Source organism: Malania oleifera, chromosome 10, assembly GCF_029873635.1.
Source record: "Malania oleifera isolate guangnan ecotype guangnan chromosome 10, ASM2987363v1, whole genome shotgun sequence".
Classification (NCBI taxonomy): Eukaryota; Viridiplantae; Streptophyta; class Magnoliopsida; order Santalales; family Ximeniaceae; genus Malania; species Malania oleifera.
This window is the reverse complement of record NC_080426.1, coordinates 34,779,423-34,805,184: the sequence shown is the minus strand read 5'-3', so window position 1 is coordinate 34,805,184 and position 25,762 is coordinate 34,779,423. Positions and strand designations below refer to the sequence as shown.

General features: G+C 37.1%; 1 protein-coding gene across 1 annotated transcript; it reads left to right on the top strand.

The window, feature by feature from the left end:
* The first annotated feature begins 600 nt into the window (after positions 1 to 600).
* Positions 601 to 22,688, top strand: LOC131166888 (eukaryotic translation initiation factor 4E-2). The gene is made up of 5 exons (XM_058125508.1): positions 601 to 960; positions 5,731 to 5,896; positions 5,977 to 6,102; positions 22,256 to 22,321; positions 22,455 to 22,688. Exons 1-5 carry the CDS (start codon positions 686 to 688, stop codon positions 22,503 to 22,505), a joined length of 684 nt encoding a protein of 227 aa, XP_057981491.1. The 5' UTR covers positions 601 to 685; the 3' UTR covers positions 22,506 to 22,688.
* The last annotated feature ends 3,074 nt before the right edge of the window (positions 22,689 to 25,762 follow it).

Below are 25,762 nucleotides of genomic sequence, written 5' to 3'. Positions count from 1 at the left end.
TATTCAAATTCAAATGCAAATACTCAATTTTCTCATGATCAAGACAAAACCCTAAATTTATAATTTGAGAAATAAAAAAAAACATAAATTTATTATTGGTTATTAAATTTTTAACAATTACAAAATTTTAGTTTTATAAATAACATTAGTTATTATGTTACAAAATAAATCATTAGTTAGATTATAAAAAAAAATTATATTAAAGATGTGAATGATAGATTATCCACCATTCGTCATGAATTATTGGAAACGAACTGTCATAAATTCATAACTTAATTGAATCAAATATGCATTGTAATATCATCACCCAACAATCCGCCTAATTTGCTACGAATTATCCGATCAAATCCACTTTGCCAAATCTAAATATTTTACGATCATACAACTCCTCCAGTTTACCTAATATGTTGAAAATATAAAAAAAAAATTATGAAAAATTAGTAACCATAAGATGGGCATGGTAGGGCGAAACAAAATAAAAACATTATAGTATTCCTGTGACAAGATTAATTCATTATTTATTTTTATTTAATAAGTTACGTATTGATATTTTTGAATTACTTGAATATAAATAATAAAGTGGGACATAAATAAATTAAAATTCGGGGAACAATTTTCAGGAAACCAAAATATAAACAGCCATTGTCGTGAGAGAGAGAGAGAGGGAGAGAGAGAGAGAGAGAAGATGGTGGAGGAAATAGAGAGTTCGGCGAGCGCCGACGATCAGAGCAGCATCAAGGTTCATGCGAGCGAAGAGGAGGAGGTTGAGGAGGGAGAGATCGTCGGCGAGGAGGACACGTCGTCCGCGAAGCCGTCAAGTGACTTAGCCAATCAGACTCACCCGCTGGAACACTCGTGGACCTTCTGGTTCGACAATCCCTCCGGCAAGGCCAAGCAGGTCTCTTGGGGCAGTTCCATTCGCCCCGTCTACACCTTCTCCACCGTAGAGCAGTTCTGGAGGTCTCGACTCTTTCCCTTTTCTTCTCTCTCTCCCCCTCCCCCCCCCCCCTCCAATTCTCTTTGGTGGCCGAGAAACTTAAAGAAAAGACAAGAAAATAGATACTTTCTTTTTTCGTTTTCCAGAGGTGACAATTGCGCCTCAATCGAGTTGGGTGTTTGTGTTGGGTCGAGTTAGGGTTTTTATTTTCTCGAGTCTTTAAGGAGAAATGAATCGTGAATGTTAGTATTTTTTATTTCTATTTATTTCTTGTAGTCTTTTTGATGATGAACGGAGCTTTTTTGGATTCTTTATATGAATTGCTTCTTATATTTGTTGGACAGGAATGCTTGTGAGAATGTTCCCTACGTAGCTTTTTAGAGTTTTGATTATTTTGGTCGAGCCTTTTCGAGAAGTTCTCTTATTCGCATCAAACCCAATTTTATTTATTTATTTATTTTGGCTTTGGCTAACTGTTTCATCTTTCGTCAATGGTGACCCATTGTGCGAAATTCAAGCATCTGTGGTTTAAGTACTTAGCCAATTGTGTAATAGATTATGGGTTCAAAATCATAGCGCATTGTTTTATAACCATTTTACGAATTATATTCTTATAAAAACCATTGTTTTATCTATTCATATGAATTCAGAAGGCCTTGGGGTGTGTATATGATGGTTTGAATAACGTTTTATATCTAAGGTTATTGGTGGATTTATTATTTATTTGATGGTATATTGTAATTTTAAATTCCAAGAGTAATATGAGTAGTATAGCATTTGAAAACAGTATCAAAAGAGATGCATATGGTGCTTTCCTAACATCTTAGGGTTGGCATCTCAGTGAACACATATTGGGAATGGGATTTGTTATGATTGGATCTAGCTGATAACCATGGAATTGTGTGAAGGAGAAAGAAGATGAGGAAGAAGAAAAAGAGAGAAAGAGTTAGAAAGATGGACAATGAAAACTGGTCCAATTGTTAATTCTACGATGCAAAATGGCTTATTCCTTTCCCTATTCATAAGTGCAAGATTACAAAATGAGTTAAAGACTAACACCATAACTGCTAACTGAACCAACTTTCACAAATACAAATACAGCAACTGAACTGAATAAAAGCGCTGCCCAGTCAAAATGACATCATCCTGGCCTCAGCCTGTAATAGGAAGCACCATCAAGCTGCTGTTTCCAGTTCTCTATGAAATTGTAAGAGAAAACATGTTCAGAAAAAAAAAATGTTTTCTTTCCTTCTCTTTTTATCATTATTGAGTAGATTATTATTATTATTATTAGAAAAGAATATATGTTAGGGAAGAAATAGAAACCTCAAGCATGAGGTTTGGTTTGATACTTGATGATTTGGTTATATTTTTTTCTTTTCTTTTTATCTTTTTAGGATTGCCTGTCCTGTTTTAGGTTGTAAATTTGTAATATCCTTTTCCTCTCTAAATATATCTTCTTTTATTATCAAACAAGAAAAAGAAGAAAGGGAGTTACATCCTAAGTGAGGATAGGAAATCCTTAAAGTATTTAAAAATAAAAAATAAAAAAATAATATAAATATTAAAAATTAAGAAAATAAGAACTGATAAGAATTAACCAAGAAATCCCCTCTTTAGACTCTTTAATTCACCGAACACTTATAATTTCCTAATTCTTTTGGGCCCTTACCGTACTTTTACCACCATCCAGCCAATTTTAGTTTCTTTCTTAATTAGACAGCCTCCAGTCCAACTTCTTCATCAATGCTGAGCTTCTGGATCCTTCCTAGAAAACTCTTTCACAGGGATGGGCAAAATTCTAACCTTACATTTGCTTCTCATCAATTCTGTCATTTTCAAAAAAATGTTAATCCCCTCCAATCCGTCCATTGGAGATGGCAGCGTATACGTTATATCTACAAGTAGCTTAGGTGAATTAGAAAGATATCCTGATCCAAAAGCAAACACCCGTCACAATCAAAGTCACTAAGGACTTCACTGTCATGATCTGAGACATTCTCCCATTTCTTCTTTTCCTGGCCTTTGCTAACCCTTTTTCACATGTATCACCCCTTCTTAACATTTGCCTTTTCCACTATACGCTAATCTACTCATCTCACAAATCTACTCAAGATGAGTAGATTATGAACTCCGGGGGGAAAAGCTATTTTCAATGCTTTTTGCAGTAGTCTTGAAACGCTAGTTCTTGATTTTTATAAGTAGAAACAGAATAAAACCATGTTTCCTGTTTTCATTTATTTCTCTTGGGGGTGGCTTGCTTTGGTTTTGGTGCATTTCATGTAACAGATTTGTATGGTTTTGGAATATGGGTTGCCGATCCTTATGGACTAACTTGAAAAGTTCAATCTCTAAATCCAGCGTGGGGTGTGGAGGTTTAGATCCTTTTGTTCCGGGTGGAATAGCTTCTCATCATACTGCAGTGGGAACATTAGGCATATTGGCAGGCCTATTCCATCTTTTTGTCCGCCCACCCCAACATCTATACAAAGGATTATGCATGGGAAATATTGAAACTGTCCTTTCCAGTAGTATTGCTGCTGTCTTTTTTGCAGCTTTCTGGAATTATGTGGTATGGTTCAGCAACTACTCTGATCGAATTATTTGGTCCCACTTGTTATCAATGGGATCAGGGATAAATGACAAAAAGACAGAACAGTTAGAAATCAGGAAGCATTTCGGGGGAAAATGTTTAACAGTTTGAAAATAAAGCTTGATGTGGTTCAAGCAGATGAGATAAATCTCAAAAATCCTCTAGGTGGTTTTCTTGAGACTTGAATTCACCAGAGCAGTAACACAGTCTGAATAAAATTTTGTTCAATGAAGAGTGATCTATTTCATTTTTCACCGTAGATGTATTTTAATTGACCCTAAAAACTTGGCCACAAACTAAAAATTCTTCTTGAATATTCCTAATCTGGAGCTGTACTGCAACCCTGTTTTGACTGCTAAAATCCTTTAAACAAAAAAAAAAAAAAAAAAACCGGTATACTCGATTGAGAAAGAGAAGTTACATCCTAACGGAACAGGAAGTCAACCAAAACAAAAAATAAAAAATAATGCACTTAGCCATGAAAACCCCTTTTTCAATCCCTTTCTGTTGTAATTCACCGAGCATTTCAAATTTGCAAACTCCTTTTGACACTCTGACCCTTCTTCATTTTGTTTTTACTCCCCATCAAAGTGCACTTCATGTCCTCTAGGATCACACATCTTTAAAGCCAACCCATCATTTTCAAAATAGAAACCCCCTGAAGTCCCTTTCAACGGGGATGGATATGCATATGATAAATCCCCAAGTACATCACAGGAATCCAAAACATATCTATATTGTTCCCGAATCTCATCCAACAACAATCCCCATCACAATCAAACTTGCTAATGTCATAACTATCATTATCTAAAAGGTCCCCCATTTCTTAGCCTCCTTTCCCTTGCTAGCCCCATCTCTAGATGTACTGTTTGTCTTAGCATGCATATCTTCCACAATACATGACCCTCCTTTTGAATCTGTCCTTAAAACCTCTCTCTTCTCTTCATATAACTCCCTCATTTCTGAACTCATGAGAGCAGCTTTTTGACAAGCGTAAACCTACACTTAGATTTTTCTGACTTAAAACTTGAAACATCAGGTTTCCTCCCCAAACTAACTTCTTCTCTATTATTATTGGTGACACCAGCCTCTAATCCCTGTGCCAAACCAGAATCATCAGTTGGTCAGGCACTTTTTTTTTTTAATCATCATTTTCACCAAGAACTGATTTTGGAACCAATCTAATCTTACCTGATTATGCTCCAAATCTTGATCCGTTCCATGCATGTCTGCGAACTGGAGAAAGGCTTCGGACTTCGTTAACAAATGATTGAAAATCCACCTTCCCCATACTCTGATTCTGCGAGTTATGGCTAGGAAATTTGGCTGACTCATTAACAGGATCAAACAGGAAAGCTGCTTGGTCGCCCTTATCCTTAAAATGGGCCTGTTTAGAGACAAGGCCCAACTGCAAATGACCCAGATGAGAAGAGCCCTATTTTGAATCCAAAGAAGGGCCTGAAGCATTTTTATCTAAACAGTGGGTCTGTTCAATTAAGTGGCCCAATTTAGTTAAAAAAGTGGCTCCTCTGTCAATTACCTGGCCCAGATCCAAAATGAGGAGCAGACAACCTGGCCCAAAATTCTTAGCCTCCTCATCCCTGAGCGCAAGCCTACTTGCTTCTGCTAGAGCCGCAGCATCCTCTGGAACCCTAGATACCTTCACAGTATGGATGTTCACCTTTGACCAAGCCGCAGTGGTTTTGAAAATCATAAATAAAGCTAATAATAATCAAACTTCGAATTTGATTAACCACCATATTGCATCTCATGTCACATTTGGTTGGCTGTAAAATTATTGTTTTTTACTTGGTTTTGACTAGTCATATTGAATATGGGTATGAAGAATGAAAATTTCCATCCTTCTAATCCTGTAAGATGAGGACACATTTTGAATTCTTGAATTGTTTTTCTTTCCTTCTTGTAAACCTTGAGGTAAAGTGAAGTAGTTATGCATAGAATGTCCCAGCCCTGTACAAGTTCATATGCATGTAGTTTATGATTGGCTGTCAAAGAGTGTCAATATTTGGATCAATGGTGTTTGCTTTTTTATTGGTGTGTTTCCTGTGAATTGTTGTGAATGCCTTGTCATGCTCCCCAACTTGTGTTTTTACCTCCTTGGGTTGGCATTTCCCCCCCCCCCCCCCTTTTGTTGGGACTTTTGAGGAAACTGTGACGAATATGTTTGCTTTGTATTCAGCCTTTACAATAATATACATCGACCCAGCAAGTTGGCTGTGGGGGCGGACTTCTACTGTTTCAAGCATAAAATTGAGCCTAAATGGGAAGACCCTGTGTGTGCAAAAGGAGGGAAGTGGACTGTAAGCTCATCTAGAGGGAAATCTGATACCTTTTGGCTCTATACGGTATGCTAGGTGCTTCATGAATATTAACATCAATTGCTAAATTTTGTAGCCTCTTAACTTTCTCTTTGAATTGGTATCAGTTGCTGGCAATGATTGGAGAACAGTTTGATCATGGAGATGAGATCTGTGGAGCAGTTGTCAATGTCAGAATGAAGCAGGAAAAAATAGCCTTATGGACCAAAAATGCTGCAAATGAAAGTGCTCAGGTAGCTTTACATAGATCAAGGCATATATATTTTCATTCTGTCATACTTTCTTTTTGATACCATTACTAATGGGATGAACAGTCTGGAAAATTAGCTGTAAAGGCAAATACTTATTGAACTGATCCCAATAATACCGATTAGTGCATATGATTCCTCAAATTTTTCGTGCTCTTGAAAGGCAGTATAGGGTAAAACTAGTAGTTGGACCTTTAAAATTTAACTTTATTGTTTCCTTTGGACGATTATATTAGAGATTTGCAATTTAATCTTTGTGCGGGTGTTCTACTTTTGCTGTTATTTGGGTTATTTTGGTTGGAAAGAAATGCCTGGTTTTTTTTGAGATCATGGGTTTTCTGTGGGTTTGATTTGGAACAGGATTGTGTTTTTAGCATCCATGATGGCTGTTCAATAAATAAATTTTTTGCTGATATTCAATGCGATTGGCTGGCTCGTTTGTCCTAGTCTTGGATTTCGTATTGTATTAACTTTTTCCGTTTCTTTTATATATTTTTGAGGATTCTTTAATCTATTTGTACATTCTTCCTTAATAAATTTCTTTTTCTATATTAAAAAAAATAACAATGCTCCACTTGGTTGCCAAGAGAACAATGGAACTGTGTGAAGACAAAAGGGTTTTATATGATTGTTTGGGATGGAAGGACTGTTATATGCTCCAAAAAAAATATTTGTTTCTTTTTTGTTGATGAAAGCTAAGAGTTGTAAGAAGGTAATCCATACAAGTAGGTATCTAAATTTTTAGTTGGTGCATGTTCAATATACAGTTCATATTGTTGAGGATAATTAACTTGTACTATAATAATGGTTACATGGCATTTTCAAATCTGATTTACCCAGCATCTATGCTATTTACCAAAACTTTTGATGAGGCATTGTGCTGGCATGGACTGTTGACACTTTTTTGTTGTTGCGGCATAGAGGTTTTGAGAGGAATAAGAAAAGGGATGGTTTTATAGAGATGTTCCTTTTTTGCTCTATTTTAAACTTCTTGGATTGAAAGAAATGCAGGGATTTTTAATGGAAAAACAACTTGAATGAACTCTCATCAACCCAAACATCCCCCTAAAACCGAACCCTATTGTCTTTGAGGGAGAAACAAGCAAGCAACCTAGGAATCAAACTTTTAGGGGCTTGCAAAAGAAAAATACCATTTACTCTAGTGTCTGATCCATTCTGATGAGTCCCACGCTCGCTTTTATCACCTTGTATAAAGGGTGTTAACTTCTAAGAGGAACCTCCATAACCATTTTCCAATTAGAGAAATGTTTAGAGACCACATTGCCAAGGCCCAGGCTGCCTCCTGATTTGGTCTCCTAATAGTTTGCCAGCTAACCAAGTGATCTCTCTTAGTCTCCTCAAAGTAGGACCAAAGAATCCTATCTACACTTTTGGGAACTCTAAAAGGAAATAGAAGTAAATGGGCGCATGTTGGTAAGGGGGGTGCTAATGACTAATGAGAGCAATATGACTTCTAACAGATAAGTATGCTAGTCTAACAGATAAGTATGCTATCTTCCACCCCTCCAACCTCCTTCCAATCCTCTCAATCGTGGCTTGGTTCAAAAAATCCACTGAATTTGGATTGCCTCTGAGGGGAGACCAAGATAGAACAACAGCCATTCTAAAGTAATGCAGCCCACCAAGACCTTAAACTTTTGAAGCTCCCAACTCCCGTATTATTGCCGGCCAAACCATTCTTAGATAAGTTGATTTTTAATTTGGAATCTTTTTGGAAATTTTCAACAAAAGTGGTTGCCTTTCGGATTTTTTTGCGATATTATCCTTGAGAGGCAAAATTGTATAGTTTGCAAATTGGAGATAGGACACCTCTACCTCGACCCTCCCAACTGATAAACTCCTGTATTATTTCCGGCCACACTACTCTTAGACAAGTTGATCTTTAATTTGAAAATCTTTTCAGAAATTTTCAACAAAAGTAGTTGCCTTTTGGATTTTTTTTGCAATATTGACCCTGAGAAACAAAATAGTGTAGTTTGCAAACTAGAGATATAGGAAACTTCTACCTCATCCCTCCCAACTGATAAACAGACAATCACTCCCCAGTCTAAGTGTGCAAAAGCATCTGATCAAAACATCCACAATTAGTGTAAACAAAAATGGGGACTATAGACCCCCTTGTCTGAACTCTCTAGAAACCCTAAACCATTCTCTAGATTGAGCGTTAACAAATTAACAATGATTGAGAAATGGGTTAAACTCAAGTACTCCTTGATCCAGTTCCTCCACACATGCCCAAAACCTCCATTCACCATCACCATATCATAAGCTTCTCAATGTCCAACTCAACTAATAAATCCCTTCTACCGCTCCTCCTTACATCCTCAACTACCTTATTAGCAACCACCACTGTCAAGAATTCATCTTTTATCTTAATTGAAAGCTGGCCATGGACACTGTATTTCCCACAACCTTTCTCTATCTTTCAAATAAGACTTGAAAGAATCTTATAGAGACTAGTGACTGGACTAATTGGCTTGTAATCCCTTATCCTTGCTGACCTCTTCTTTGCAGGAGTGAGGGCTAAAAAAGTTGAATTCACACTAGTATCGACCACCCCATTATGACAAATTCCTCAAAAAACCTCAAGATGCACTCCTGCATTAGCCCCCAATTTTCTTGAAAGAAGGCCATTGTTTTTGCCCTTCTGGGGTTATTTTGTGACTTTTTATTGTTTTGGGGACTTGGGGTTATTTTGTATTTCTTTTAAAACTTTTTGTATTCAGGGTTTCTTAGCCCATAAATATAGGTTTATGATGAAAGTATAATTAACTTTAGATGATTACTTGGGTTTAACATTTCTATGTATCACTGCAGTCTCTCACTCCCCTCTTCCTCCCATCTGATTCTCTCCCTCCCTGTCATGTCTCTTTTTTCTTCTTCCTCTTCTTCTTTGCTTTCTTGTATTTTCTTCTCGTTTTTTTTTTTAAAGCTAAAGAAAATTTCAGTAATAGGAAGAGAATTTACATGAGGGAGAATGAAACATCTCCCAAAAAGCCTGGAACTATCCAGAAAAAAACAACTAAAAAAATACCAAAAACTAAAAAATCAGCATTCCAAAATGTTCCTTCAATCTCTACGTAACTTGTGGAAACCAATTCCTCTGAAAAAACCCAAGCCAGTGCACCACAGTGAGGCCAAATACTGAACCTTTTCTGAAACCAGCACCCAATTTTTTAATTTCTTCCCATTGAATATCCTTGTATTGCGCTCCAACCATAACCCCCATGAAACTGCGAATATTCTGCACTTCCATACTATCTTGTCCTTTGTCCTGCCAAAGCCTTTGAAAAGAAACCACGAACAATTCACCAACCAAAGAAGGGCAAACCCAACTCTCTTCAGAAATACCAAAAAGCATATTCCAAATCCTCCAAGAAAATTTATGGTGCAAAAGAAGACGAGAAGCCGTCTCAGAATTTTTGTTTGTAATAATGGACACATACGTCGGGAGAGTGAGCCTTCAAAGGTCTCCTAATTTTCAGCAAGTTATTAATATGAATTTTGTTGAGCAAAACCAACCAAGTGAAAGCCTTAATTTTTAGAGGAGCCTTAGCCTTCTAGATGAAACGATAGAATGGGATAGAAGAATTGAAGTGAGTCAATTCAAATTTTTACAAGAAAACACTCCCAACCGTTCCAAAGACCAAGACTAGACATCCCTCCCTGATGAAAGATGACTCCCATTCAATAAAGATAACAAAGAAGACACACATCCGCCTGTGATGCACTTAATGTCCTAATTTTTTCACACACAGCCGGTCCTAAGCCCGGGTTAAGGAGGAGGGTTGCGTTAAGTAGCTGACAGCAAGCGTAAAATTTGTCAGATCACTATGTATGAATCCTTACCGAATATTTGCTGGGGTGTCCCCTACGAGCGACGTGTTGCACTTGAACCACCCGGGTGTAGCGAAAAGTGGGCGAGGGTGGGCTAGGTCGTTGCCCTGAAGCAACGCACCGTGTTGGCGCCCGGGTACGGTGTTAAATATGCGAGGGTTCCTGCATCATTCTGGACGTGGGCAGGTAAAAATGTTAGTTCAGGAAACTAGGATTAGATTAGCAACTTGGAATATAGGGACATTTACGGGTAAAAACATGGAAATTGTGAATACAATGATTAGAAGAAGAATTAATACAATTTGCCTTAAAGAAACTAAGTGAGTACGGGAGAAAGCTAGAGAAATCGATAAATTAGAATTTAAACTTTGGTACACTGGAAAAGAAAAACATAAGAATGGAGTAGGCATTATTATCGACAAAAACTTAAAAAATAAAGTTGTGGATGTAACTAGAGTAAGGGATAGAATTATAAAAATCAAGATGGTATTAGGACAAGAGATAATAAATATCATTAGTGCTTATGCTCCTCAAGTTGGCTTAGCAGAAAATCTTAAGAGACAATTTTGGGAAGATATGGATAGTATTATACAAGGCATACTAGGGACTGAGAAAATATTTATAGGAGGAGATTTGAATGGACACGTTGGAAGAGATAATAAAAATTATGTGAGGATACATAGAGGATATGGATATGGAGACAAAAATGAGTCTGGGGAGATGATCTTAGACTTTGCTATGTCATATGATTTTAGTATAATGAATACTTGCTTTAAGAAGAGAGAAGAACACTTAATAACCTTTAAAAGTGGACAAAATAGAAGTCAAATAGATTTTTTTTTTAACTAGGAGGGTAAATCGTTTATCATGCAAGGATTGTAAAGTTATTTCAGGTGAAAGCCTAACCACACAACATAGAGTCTTAGTGTTAGATATGTGCATTAAAAAATGGAAGAAAAAGGATAAAATAAACCAGTTTAGGAGAACTAGATGGTGGAACCTAAAAGGAGGAAATATAATAAAATTTAAAGATAAAATGATCAAAGATGGGGATTGGACCTTAAAGGATGGGATAAATACAAATACTCTTTCGAATAGATTAGCTAGCTCTATTAAAAAGATAGCAAAAGAGATTTTAGGTGAATCAAGGGGAAGATTCTCGAATAGCAAAGAAAGTTGGTGGTGGGATAAAGATGTACTCTTTGAAATAGATTAGCTAGCTCTATTAAAAAGATAGCAAAAGAGATTTTAGGTGAATTAAGGGGAAGATTCTCGAATAGCAAAGAAAGTTGGTGGTGGGATAAAGATGTACAAAAAATCATAAAGGCAAAAAGAATTTGGTATAAAACGTGGCAAAAATGTAGAAACAGAGATAACTTTGAAAAATATAAGGAGGCAAGAAAAGATACAAAAAGGGCCGTTAGTGAAGCTAAATATAGATCATTTAATAGTTTGTATGATAGATTAGGTACAAAAGAAGGGGAAATAGATATATTTAAACTTGCTAAAGCTACAGAAAGGAAGAGCAAGGACTTAGAAAATGTAAAATGTATAAAAAGTGAGGATGACATTGTTTTGGTTAAGGACGAAGATATTAAAGAAAGATGGTGAAGTTACTTTAGTAAGTTGTTTAACGAAAACCAAATAGAAGGCTTAAACTTAGAATTGTCAAATGAGGAAGAGACTAAAAATATAAGATTTATTCGCAAAATTAGAGTTAACGAAGTTAAGTTTGCACTAAAAAAGATGAAAAATGGGAAAGCTATGGGATCAGATAACATCCCAATTGAAGTTTGGAAATGCTTGGGTGATAACAGAATTATATGGTTAACTAATTTGTTTAATACAATTGTAAAAACTAAGAAAATGCCAGATGAATGGAGGAAAAACACTTTAATACCTATATACAAAAATAGATATATTCAAAATTGTAATAACTATCGTGGAATTAAACTTATGAGCCATACGATGAAACTATGGGAAAGAGTAGTTGAACAAAGATTAAGGTTAGAAACGAAGATCTCAGAAAATCAATTTGGTTTTATGCCCGGGAGATCTACCACAGAACTATTTATCTTTTAAGAAGATTAATGGAAAAGTTTAGGGAAAAGAAGAGGAACTTGCATATGATATTTATTGACTTTGAGAAAGCATATGATAGGATACCTAGGGAAGTTCTATGGTGGGTTTTAAAAAAAAAAGGTGTATGTTTTAGGTATACCGATGTCATTAAGGATATGTACGATGGAGTAATGACTAGTGTAAGGACTATAGATGGAGAAACTAGAGAATTTCCAATTACCATAGGTGTACATCAAGGATCTACTTTGAGTCCTTATCTTTTTGCTTTAGTGATGGACGAATTGACTAAGAGTATTCAAAAGGAGGTTCCATGGTGTATATTGTTTGCAGATGATATTGTATTAATTGACGAAACTAGGGATGGAGTAGAGGCTGAGTTAGAATTATGGAGAGAAACTTTGGAATCTAGAGGCTTTAAGATAAGTAGAAATAAGTCAGAATATATGAAATGTAATTTTAGTAATAATAGGAGGAATATTGGAGACAAAGTTAAACTTGATGATGAAGAAATAAGTAGCACTTGTAGATTTCGATACCTTGGATCTATTATGCAAGCTGAAGGAGAAATTGAAGATGATGTAATGCATAGAGTTAAAGCAGGTTAGGTAAAATAGAGAAGTGCTTCAAGTGTGCTATGTGATCGTAGAATACCCTTAAAATTGAAAGGGAAGTTTTATAGGACAGCTATAAGACCAGTTATGCTATATGGATCGGAATGTTGGGCGATGAAGAAACATAATATCCAAAAAGTAAAAGTTGCTGAGATGATGATGCTTAGATGAATGAGTGGTATAACATTGAAAGATAAATTAAGGAATGAACATATTCGTGGTAAGTTAGGTGTAACTCCTATAGAAGATAAGATAAGGGAGGGACGACTCAGATTTTATGGACACTTGCAACGTAGGCCTTATAGTGCACCTGTGAGGAAGAGTGACTTAGTTTTTGTGGGGGGCAGTAGAAGGGGTAGGGGTAGACCTAAAATAACTTGGGAGGAGATAGTGAGTAAGGATTTAATATCCTTGAATCTATCAAAAGAAATGGTCAATGATCGCATAAATTGGCGGAAAAAGATTCATATAGTCGACCCCACTTAGTGGGACTAAGGCTTGGTTTTGTTGTTGTTGTTGTTGTATTTTGCTTGGAGCTAAGTTGAAAAGATGAGGGAATAAATTGGATAAGGATGCATTACCTTGCCAAAGGTCTTCCTAGAAATGGATTTGAGATCTCCTTCCTACATCAAGTTTACTGTGAGGGGATGAGAGAAGGATAAATTTGAGAAATGGACCTCCACAGACTACCCAAAAAACATCTTAAACTAACATTTGTATCCCACCCATACTGATCCAAACCAAACGTACTTCTTATTATCCTAGATGAAGGGGTGATTCTTCTAGAGGGAAGCGACATAGCCATTTAGCTAAAAGAGCCATGTTTTGAGACAACAACTTCCGTAGACCCAACCCTCAATTTTTGATCTACAAACCTCATCCCAACTAAATGGTCTTTTTGACCCCCCCTACCAGACCAGAAAGTCTCTCATGATTCTTTTGAGCTTGCTAGCAATCCCCATCATAATCTTAAATACAGATAGGAAATATCATGGAATGCTCGAAAGACAAGCCTGGATAAAGGTTATTCTACCCCCTAAAGTGTAAAGAGCTCCTGTCCAACCGTCTAACCTCTTAGTCACTATTTCCACTACCAAAAATCTGCTACTCTAGGATTACCCCCCAAGGGACCCCTAAGTAGGTCATAGGCCAATCCAGAATGCCACACCCCACTTTAGTGGCCCTTCCCCTTGCCCATGGGCACATTCAAAATTGTTAATCCACTCTTTCTTTTGTTAATTTTAAGGCCTGGCACCCTCTTAAAAATTTGAAGATTGCTCAAAATACTCGTAAAGAAAGGGCTATGATCTTCAAGGCAGAAAATGGTGTTGTCAACAAATTGAAGATGACAAACCACCACTCCCTCTCTCCCTACTTCTAGACCTTTAACCAATCCCCCTCTCCACAGCCCTATCCATCATCTTGCTCAACACATCAGCTGTTAGGACAAATAGGAAGGGGGATAGGGTCACCTTGTCTAATAACCCTAGAAGCCCTAGACCAAGGTTTCGACTCTTTGTTAACGATCATAGAGAACCACACATTAGACAAACAGCCCCTCCATTGATGCCAATGCTTGCCAAAACCCTTCCTCTCAAGGACTTTATCCATGAAGCTCCAACTCATTCTTATGATAGGCTTTCTTGAAATCTACTTTAAAGACAAAACCCCTCTTTTGATTCCTACAAACATCCTCCACACCTTATTGGCCACAAGTATAGCATTCACTATTTGCCTGCCCCTAGGTACGCCGTATGGGTAGTAGAAATGGTAGCAATGAGCACCTCATTCATCCTATTAGCTAATACTTTACTGCTAATTTTATTAACATTAGAAAGAGGGCTAATAGGTCTAAAAACCTCAACCTTAATAGATTTGGACTTTTTAGGCACCAAAGCAATAAAAGAGAAGTTGATGCTTTTGCTCAAAATCCTATTCCCAAAGAATTCAGTAAAAACTTTCAACAACCCATCCATGCCTGGGGCCTTAACCCTATCCATACCAAAAACCAGTCCCTTCACTTCCTCCTTTTCAAAGGGTCTCTCTAACCAACTCTTCTAATTAATGGAAAAAGGATAAAGTATCCACCACCTCTAACATTGGTCTACAAAATCCCATAGATTTTTTGGAATGAGCTCTTGGATTTTAGAAGTTGGTGGGATGCTCCTTGGATTATTGGGGGAGACTTGAATATGGTTGTTTATCCTCATGAAAGGAGTGGGATTATTCTAAGAACACTTGCATGAGAGAGGTTTTGGACTTCATCAATGGAAATGTGCTTATTGATCTGCCATTCATGGCCATGGGTGGCACTTTCACTTCGTCCAACTATAGGGAATCTCCTTCTTTCTCAAAGACTAATAAGTTCTTTATTTCTAATTGGGAAATTCACTTCCCAAAGTTACTTAGTCTTCTATCTAGGCCCATCTTGGATCACTTCCCTATACTCCTTGATATAGGAGGAGTGAAATGGGGGCCAACTCCTTTTCGTGTAAAAGACATGTGGCTCAAGATAATGGTTTTGGGGGCCTTGTCTAGCAATATTGGTGCATGCTCCATTTCAAGGGGAAAGCTAGCTTTGAGTTTGTCTTGAAATTGAAAGTGTTGAACTGCAGAACACAAGTACGTTTGAAGATGTTCATGTGAAAAAGACCGCGATTCTTAAAGGCGTCAAAGAGTTGAAGAGGAGCTCGTCCACGGTCTCAAGTTGAAAGGAAGTCTAGAAGATATTTACTCAAGAAAGAATTGGAAGAGGTTATTAATTTATAAGGGATCACATGTAAGCAGAAACGATGAGCGTTATGACTTAGGGAGGGGGATTGAAATTTGAAATACTAGTTTCCTCAATCAGACAACGAATGATCAAAGATTCAACACCTTATCTAGCATTGAAATTGGGAGGGATGACTATTGAAGAGGATATAAAAAAAACGGAATTTGGGATGTTTACAAGGATCTTTGTCCTGAATATAAAGCCTAAAGACTAGTAGTCGAAGAAATCAACTTTAGATCTCATGACTTGCTTGCGTAGTGTGGCTTGAGAGGCCTTTTGATGAAGCGGAAAGCTATCAAGCCCTCAAGGAATGTCATGGGGGATTTAAGCACTTGGGCTTGATGGTTTCTTCTTAGCCTTCTATCAAGCAAACTAGGGCTTGCTCAAGTGTGATATTCTTAGCATTTTTGAAGAGTTTTAAAGAACAGGTAAATTCACAAGTTGCATTAATGCCACTTTTTTTTACCTTGACAAGGAAAGGTGGGGTTTGCAACATCTAGGATTTTCACCTTATTAGCTTTGTGGGGAGTAACTACAACATCTTCGTCAAAGTCTTGACTGGGAGGCTCAAAAAAGCCATTCTGAAAGTCATTGGACAGCGCCAACATGCTTTTGTGGCTGGCAGGTAGATCATGGATGCAGTCCTTATTGCAAATGTAGTGGATACCTATTGCCTATAAGGATAGAAAAAATGCGTGTTGGGAGGGGGGGTGGTTGGTGTGCAAGCTTGACATGGAGAAGGCTTTTAATCGTTTTAACTGAAACTTTTTGCTTTATATCCTTAGGAGAATGAGTATTGGGGAGCTGTGGTGCACGTCCTTGCTCATGTTGAATAATTAGATAAAATGGAAGGCCTAAACTCAATAATAGGTCTCTCTCTGTATTTATAATATATGTCAAGCACAATAGGAATGACCATAATACCTTTGCTGACTCACACTTATTACTAACAAAAATCTTTCACATAATAATAATGGTAAATGACTAAATAACCATTGACACTCTCCCTCTAGTTGGAGCATATATATCATATGCTCCTAGCTTGTTACAAACGAATTTCACATGAGCACTTCCCAAGGCTTTAGTGAACAAATCAGCAAGCTGAAACTCAGAATTCACATGAGTGGTTGTAATGAGCTTTTGTACAAGTTTTTCTCGAATAAAGTGGCAATCAACTTCAATTTGCTTTGTCCTCTCATGGAATATTGGGTTGGAGGCAATATGAATAGTAGTTTGATTATCATACATCAACTCCATAGGTTGAGAATGTGCAAAGCCTAGTTTTTTCTATATGTTCTTCAACCAAACAAGTTCACATGTAGTATGCGCCATAGCGCTATACTCTGGCTCAGTATTCGACCTGACCATCATAGTTTGTTTCTTACTTCTTCAAGACATCAAATTACCATTGACAAAGATACAATACACAGTTGTGGATCTTTAGTCAGAAGGTGACATACCCCAATTTGCATCTATATATCCTTGAATATGAGCGTGGCTTTGATCCTGATATAAGAGACCTCTCCCTAGTGCACCTTTGAGATATCTCAAAAAATGCAAATTACTGCATTCCATTGACTTTTTTTTCGAGGAATTGAGCAATTGACTCACAACACTTGTTGCGAACGATATATCTAGTTGAGTGATTGTGAGATAATTCAGCTCTCCAACAAGTCTCCGATACCGACCTAGGTTAGGCAACAAATCACCTATATCTAGCACTAACTTACTATTGGGATCCATGGGTGTATCAATAGGTTTTGGATCCCAACAACGCCGTCTCATCTAAAAAATCAAGAACATACTTCCTCTGTGACAAGACAATTCCTGTACGAGATCTCGATACTTCTAGACCCAAGAAGTACTTCAATATTCCCAAGTCCTTGGTCTAAAACTTACTCTGTAGGAAAAACTATAGGTCCTAGATGCCTCGATCATCATCACCAATGATCACAATGTCATCCACATACACAATAAGCAAAATTTTGCTAGATGGAGTATGATGATAAAATACAACGTGATCTACTGCACATCAATGGAGGTAAAACTCAAGTACTACAACACTAGAATGGCTAAACCATGCTCTTGAAGATTGTTTTAATCCATACAATGATTTCTTAAGTTGACATATTGAGCCCGGATCCCCTTGAACAAACCCAGGTGGTACCTCCTCATGAAGATCACCATGTAGGAAAGCGTTCTCTATATCTAACTGATATAGAGGCCAATATCAAGTGGTGGCTAAAAAAATGAACAAACGTAGTGATGCAAGTTTAGTGATTAGAGAGAATGTGTCTGACTAATCCAAATCATACACCTGAGTATACCCCTTAGCAACAAGACATGCTTTCAAATGAGCCACAGAACCATCAGGATTGACTTTCACATTATACACCAGCACAACCAACCACAAGACTTATTAGGAGGAATAAATACCAAATCCCAAGTATCATTATCATGTAGTGCACACATTTGTTAAACCATTGTCGTCCTCCACCCAGAATGGGATAGTGCTTTAGAAATAGATTTTGGAAGAGCAATAAAAGAGAGTATTAACAAAATAGTAATAAGAGGGTGACAAGAAATCATAACAAACAAAATTAGAGATTGAATGTTGGGTACAAGTGCGTTTATGTTTTCGAACAACTATAAGAGGATCAACATTATCGGAAATAAGATCATCCGATGAGGGAACTAGAGACATAGTAGTAGAAGTTGGAGGAGGCACTTCCCCTTTGAGTCGTCATGTGTATACTTGCAAATTGGGATGATCCAAGCGACGAGAAGGACTCAAATTGGATGAAAATGTAGAAGGATTAGGCAGAGATAATTGGTTTGGATCTGGAAGGCAAGGCAGAGGAAGGGACTCATCAAGGTCAACAAAACTCAAGGAATCAGAGTAGTACGCTGTGGACTCAAAAAAGGTGACATCAATAGAGACAAAAATCAATGTAAAGTAGGACTATAACATCGATAACCCTTTTGAGTATAGGAGTAACCCAGAAAAATACATTTGATAGCATAGGATCCAACTTATCCATTCATGGAGTTAATTGATGGACAAAGGACACACAACCTAATATATAAGGAGGAAGGGAGAACAAAGGAGCCTTAGGGAAGATAACCGAATATGGAATTTTACCAAGGATAGAGGATGGCATTTATTGATGAGGGAGCAAGTTGTGGGTACAACATCACTCCAAAAAACTTTGGGGACATTCATTTGATACAATAGGGTACGAGTGACTTGAAGAATATGCCTATGTTTCCATTGTGCAACTCCATTTTGTTGTGGAATGTGGACACAAGAGGACTGATGGATCATACCAGAGTTAGTCATATAAGTACTGAATTGGGTACTAAAGCACTCCTTAGCATTATCACTACAAAGTATCATGACTGGCATAATAATTGTCTTTATTTGGGAACAGAAGGCACAAAAGATATCAAATAACTCGGAACGATCTTTCATTAAATATAACCAAGTCATCCTAGAGTAGTCATCAACAAATGTGACAAAATACCGAAACCCCAACTTTGATGTGACACGACTAGGACCCCAAATATCGGAATGGATTAGCATGAAAGGACTGACCACCCGTTTGTCGACCCGAGATTCCGAGAAGCAAAGGGAACACAATGATGCTTGCCTAATTGACATGACTCACACTCAAGATTAGACACAGAACTCAATGTAGGAGCCAGTTATTTCAACTTGTCCAAGGATGGATGACCAAGGCGAAAATGAATTTTAAAGTGGTGTAGCTACGACTGTGCAGGCAATGGGTGGAGAAGGCGACTCAAAGTAATAAAGTCCATGAGCCTCACATTCTGCACCAATTGTGTTTCTCATCTTCAAGTCTTGAATACCACAGAATCAGTAAAGAATGTGACAGAACGATTTAGTGACTTTGTAAGCTCACTAATTGACATGAGATTGAAAGGAGATTTAGGAATGTATAAGTAGAAGAAAGAGAGATAGATGGAGTAGGATTTATTGTTCCTATACCCTTAACAGCAATAGTGGACCCATCTGTAAGGGTAACTTGAGGTAGATTTTTAGGATGCTAGAGATCAGAAAATAAGTTGGTTGCACCTATTGTATGGTCAGTGGCATCAGAATCGAGAACCCAAGGACTAGTAGGAAGGATACCAGATCACATACAGATCGTAGGATTACCTTTCTAGGCAAAAGACGCAATGTGATAAGATGCTTGTTGAGATGATTGATACTGTAGAAACCTTGAATACTCCTCTGATATAGTCACAATATGCGGTTCACTCAAACAAGTGACTAATGAGGGAACCCTACTTTTGGGATTTGCAAGCTCCATCCCAACATTCACAAATTCAGACCAATGATCACAAGATTAATTGCTGGAACAATTGGAAAACAACTATGAACATGGTGACCCACCACACAAGTCAGAAGTAAATCAGTGCAAGGCTGCCACAGCACCAAGAAATTCAGATGCAGCCCCAAGAAAGCAACACACAGCACTGGAACAATTGGAGAGGTGAACCCCAGAAACTACCATGGACAAATCACCAACAAGCATATATAACACTGCCACAGCCTCGCCCAAGAAAAAAATAAAAAAATCTTATGAGCACTGCCACTTCTCCAAGGAAGTCACGAATGACCCAAGGAAACACCAATGACTGTTACTAACACTGAACAACAAATAATGAATCACCACGAGTGCATGGTCAGAACAAAGATTGGATCTTTGAGCAAAACAAATGCCCACCATCTTGATATTTTTGTATATGGAAGGAATTAGAACATTGAATAAAAAACACAGCAAATCCCACTGTTTCTGACTCAATAAACTCAATAAACATTGATAAACAGCGTCATGAAGCATCAAAAAACCATTCCTTGGGTTTCACACATAAGAAATTAAAAAAGGTGAGATCTTTGGACAAAAAACATCACGAAAAACTCCAATATCATGTTAATAGAGGGATGGAATCACTGCTGGATGATTTCAGGTAAAAAACATGCCTGAGAGTAGCACGCACCAGTGCATGGGATTGGCCCTAGCAGCCAGCGTGTGAGGGCATGTGGGACACTGCCTGGAGATGGGATTTCAGTGGGGGTTAGATTGGCAATGTCTCTGGGTGACTATGGTGTTGTTTTTGCAAAATCTATAGCAGATTTGATGTTCTTGAACTGCCAATGTCGCCCAGAAAATTCCGGCGACTGGTCCGACTTTCAGCTGCTGCTGGCTGTTTTCTAGGGCTATAGGATTGCTGGAAATCGTTCTATGATGGTAGACATGCTGCGGATTTTGGGTTTTAGGCTTCAATTTTGATGGTGGTGGTAACAATTAGGGTTTAGGTTTCAGAATCATGCTCTGATACCATGTTGAACAATTGGGTAAAATGGAAGACCTAAACTCAATGATAGGTCTCTCCCTCTATTTATAATATATGTCAGGTACAATTGGAATGGCCATGATACCCTTACTCACACCTTACTAACTCGCACTTATTACTAACAAAAACGCATAATAATAATGCTAATTGACTAAATAACCATTAACAGCTCAATGATAGGTCTCTCCCTCTATTTATAATATATGTCAGGTACAATTGGAATGGCCATGATACCCTTGCTAACACACACTTATTACTAACAAAACTACGCATAATAATAATGCTAATTGACTAAATAATCATTAACAGCTCAATTCATCTGCAATACCCTAGCTCCCCTGTGCTCATTAATGGTTGCATGTCTGATTTCTTTCGCTCCTCTAGAGGCTTGAGGCAGGGTAATCCCCTTCCCTTTTTTGTTTATCTTGGTGATGGAAAAGCCTCATGTTAAAGAAAGCTACAGAAGGATCCTCAAAGGTATGGGAGGTTTATGGAAGTTCCGCTTCTCTTTGTGGATGACACTATCATTTTTTGTGAAGAACCTCCACCAAATCCTCATCCTTTGGTGCATTTGGTTGGGTTTGAGGTAGTCTCAGGCCTGAAGGTGAATCTGGGAGAAGTGAGATTATTCCAGTTGGGGACAGTGTTGAGGGGCCTCTCCTGGCTGGACTTCTGTTGCCTTGCTCCCTTTCTTGCTTGGAGCATTTGGACCTTTTTTTTTTTTTTTTTTGGATAAGTGGAGCATTTGGACTTAGTTGTCCAATCTTTTTGAGAAAAAAGTGGTTTTGTCTGGATAAGTTGAGCGAGGCTTTCTTACTTATACCATCTGGTTTTGTGGCGAAACAAGGGGGCTAGTTGGTTGTCATGCAGTGCAAGTTATGCTACTGCTTGGTGTTCTTTATTGGAGATGAATGCTCATATTTTTTAAGTGTCACACTGTCACTACAGTTACGTCAGAAGAAAATTGTTTTCTCGTCTCCCTACTTATTCCTCTGTAATTACATTTGGTGTGAGCAAAGAACTTTGTCAGATTAATATTTTCTTTTCTTAAATTTTTTTCTTGGTTATGTTTTTTGAGCATGTCTTATCATCGTTGTACTATTATTCCCTCTTAAAAAAATTTCTTCTTTTGTTAAGAGAAAAAACAGAAAAAAGTGGAATTTTTAAATGCACTTAGCCTTATTGAATTTTCGGGTATTTGGTTTGTTATTTGTGAGTTAGCTGAGACCTGCAAACGATTTGTGCTGCTGCAATTTTTGTTGAAATAAGGTTTGAGAGAATAAAAAAAGGATGAGCAGAAACAATGTGTTTTCATTTCATGTATGCTTTAATTACATGAAAAAGAATATTTGCATCTTAGAATTTAAAGTGTTGCTCAAATTCTGGTCGCAGAACTTTTACTGCCTCACAAAGCTGCATTTCTTGTTTGCAGATGAGCATTGGAAAACAGTGGAAGGAGTTTCTTGATTGCAAGGACAGCATAGGATTCATCTTTCATGTAAGGGTTTTGTTGTTGATACATGATCTCAAGCTCATGCATATTATTTTTTAAAAAATGTTTGCTACCATTTTGTCTGGCTCAATTTTAACTGCAAGACTTGCATAATGAATGGTCTTCTCTGGTCTTTTAGGAGGATGCCATAAAGCTTGACAGAGGCGCCAAGAATCGCTACACGACATGAACTTAATTGAGCTGAAGGGTGTTGTACTTTTAGAATATCTAGAACAATGAATGGCTGCTTTCTTTTGTCATTCTGTTGAACACTAGTAGGCATGAACATTGCCAATGCCCTGGTCTTGAAATTTTCTTGTCATGCTTTTTGTTGATATAAAATGTGGTGGGAATCTTTGGATTTACAAACGAATTCTGGGTTTTTTTTGGAGAGAGAGAGAGAGCCAACTAAATTTTAAAAATGATTGCATTATTTATTTTTTATTATTATATTCTTTTGAAACTAAAGAAATGTTGTGAATTCTAAAAATAAGACCTAAAAACTAACCATGAGAAATTTCTTCTATTAACACTAGTGATTATGAATCTTCTGCCATTGGACTTAGTCTTGCCCCAACAAAATCTGGCCCCTTTGCTTTGTATGAGTGCAATGTGTTTCTCATGCTTAAAATATTTTTCGGAGATATTAATCTAGTTTGAAGGACATGAGTGTTCCAAATGAGATTTTTTATTTTATTTTATTGCATGATTAAATTTTACAATGTGAACTTTTGTCATGCATTGTTCCATGTGAAGGTGACATTCAAGAGAATAAGAATATGCAGGTATTCACATAAACATGCATATGTACAAATTCTTTCTTAGCTTCAATTATTTGGGAGCATTTTGAATTCTGCAGTTTTTGTATTAGGGGCTACAAGCAGTTTTAATGCGGAGGATAGAAATTCTTTCATCTAGTGTCCATTATTTGTGCAAATCCTGCCTGCTTTTTCTAATAAAATCCACCTTTGCCACTGAAAAAGAATTACTCGTCAATGAAAATTATTTCTTTAAGCTTGAAGCTTCATTCCTCGGGTTGATGGAAGTGTGACAATGGTGATGCTGCTCCTCTGGCTCCCGTGGTAGGGCTTATGAATAAGAGTATGAGAAATAAACGTATGAAAATACAAAGGAAACAGTATGTCTATTAACAATTGAGCATGCTCTCTTTTATCTTTTATTTTTCTGTGCAACACCTAACGTAATTATTCTTAGGAATTATACAAAACAAATGAAGAACTTGACCTATGCCAGGATCTGTGTGGAGATTGATATGAACCAAGATTTACCTATTTTGTGGATATTCGAGTGCCAAATGGTGAACTCTTTACGGTTGATTTGGAATATGCTTGGAAGCCAACAAATGCAACAAACGTAAATTGTTTGGGCATTCAACAAACAATTGCAAATGCATAAAAAATGGATGGCAAAATCAAATATAGAGGCAGAAGTGTCATGGAAAGAAATTCTAGACAAGATTCTTGAAGAAGCAGATATTGTGGGGAATGGAATACAAAGCTCTCCTGTGCATAAGAGCTCTATGAATGGCAAGTATAAATAACAAGTCTGCTCTGAGTAGAGGCAAGGAGAGGCTTATATTAAACCATGAAGACCAGCAGAGTACATGGACCTATAGCAGCAGCAATGAAACTTAAATGCCTCAACTGGCTTAGAGGAAAAAGGGATAAAAGTTGACTACGGAAAAAAAATGTACAAAAGGAAGGAAGGCCGCTAAAGAAGAAGAATAAATAATCACCATTGCAAGTTGGAATGAGTATGCAAATTTATAAAATATCATAAAGCGCCTTTGATTTGTTTATCTGAAACAAAAAATAAAGGCAGAGGATTTCACTAGGTAACCAAAGCTATCCATGAAGATCGGGGTTTTCTTTATTGCTATGATCTTGAGAAGTCTAGTTGTAGTGTGTGGGTGGGTTTTAACTTTTAACCTTGGAGGGTGCCAAGTTGTTGAAGATAGGAAAATAGACAGGCAATCTATATTTTGTGACAGTATGTATGGAACACTTTCCTCTATCCTTCAAATGAAATCCAGGAAAGTAGACTTTTTATAGAATGATGGCCTCTCAAAGAAAATTGATGAATGACTTGTTCATGGTGATTTTAACACAATTAGGGATCTGATTGAAAGCAGCAACGACATTTTTGGTAATGGATTCCTAGTTAATGGCATTCCCATGTTCATCCTACACATGAAAATCTTGAAAGGAAATCTCAAGAATCCTCATAAAAGTCATTTTGGCAATTTAACTGAAAAATCAATAATGAAAGAGAGGAACTTCAAAAGGATTATGATCACCTTCATTTACCAAGGGGTAATTCTGAGATTGTTTGCAAAATATATGGAATTGTTATCTGCTGAGGAAGAAATGTTAAAAGCAGAATCAAGAGTTAAATGGTTGAATTTGGGAGACAAAAATAATAAAATTTTCTGTATCATGGCAGAAGAAAGGAGATCCAGAGTCCATATCAGATCATATAATGCTGAAGGCAGGAAAACTGAGAATTATGAGATCTCATAAATTCTATTGGATTTTTACAAAAACCTGCTAGCTAAAAATGATGCAGGCATTCAGACATATGTAATACTAGTGTTTTGAAGAAGATTTTAAATTTTTCTTGGATAGAAGAGGAAAGAAACAAAACTGTAGACATAACTCAAGTGAGAAAAGCGATATTTTTTTTTTCTGATGACAAGTCTCCACTGGTCTTGATGGTTATAATGCAAAGTTCTTTAACCTTATGTTTGGACAAGGCTTGAATTTGGAGCTGTATTAGATTTAGATAAAATGTAAAATAAAATTGTATTGAAATTTGTTCAAATCCACCAAAATCGAAATTTAAGGTCCGAAATCCATGCTTCCAAACACTACTTTAGATTTGTTGGTCAATTGTAGGTAAAATGTTGCAGTTGCAATACAATCCTTTTTTTTGGAGATTCAAAATTACTAAAACAAGTCAATACCACCTTGTTGACTTCGGTTCATATCAGAAATTCTTCTCACCCTAAAGATTTTAGACCTATAGCATATTGTAAATGTATTACAAAAATCATAAGTGCAAACCAACCATTGTTCATTAAAGGGATGAACATTCAAGATCATCTCTTGTTAGCTCAAAATTAATCCATAATTTACCACAATGACAAAACAAAACTGCAAAGCTTATCCTCAAAGTTGATTTGATGAAAGCTTTTGATTGAGTGCATTGGGGATTTGTCTTGGAACTTCTAGAGACCATTGATACTACATGGAGTTTTGTTGGCCGGGTCAGGGAATGTGTCACCACTCCTACTTCCTCTATTATGGTAAATAGCTCAATGGAGGATTTCCTTAAAGGTTGGAAGGGTATAAGGCAAGGAGATCCCATCTCTCCTTACATATTTGTAGTTCTCATGGAGATTCTCACAAGATCGCTTCAATATTTTGT

Bases quoted from the DNA above. Each gene is read 5' to 3' on its own strand.
- LOC131166888 (XM_058125508.1), top strand. From the start codon at position 686: ATGGTGGAGGAAATAGAGAGTTCGGCGAGCGCCGACGATCAGAGCAGC. The intron at 6,103-22,255 runs GTAGCTTTACAT...TCTTGTTTGCAG, and splicing joins CTGCAAATGAAAGTGCTCAG to ATGAGCATTGGAAAACAGTG. The intron at 22,322-22,454 runs GTAAGGGTTTTG...CTGGTCTTTTAG, and splicing joins GCATAGGATTCATCTTTCAT to GAGGATGCCATAAAGCTTGA.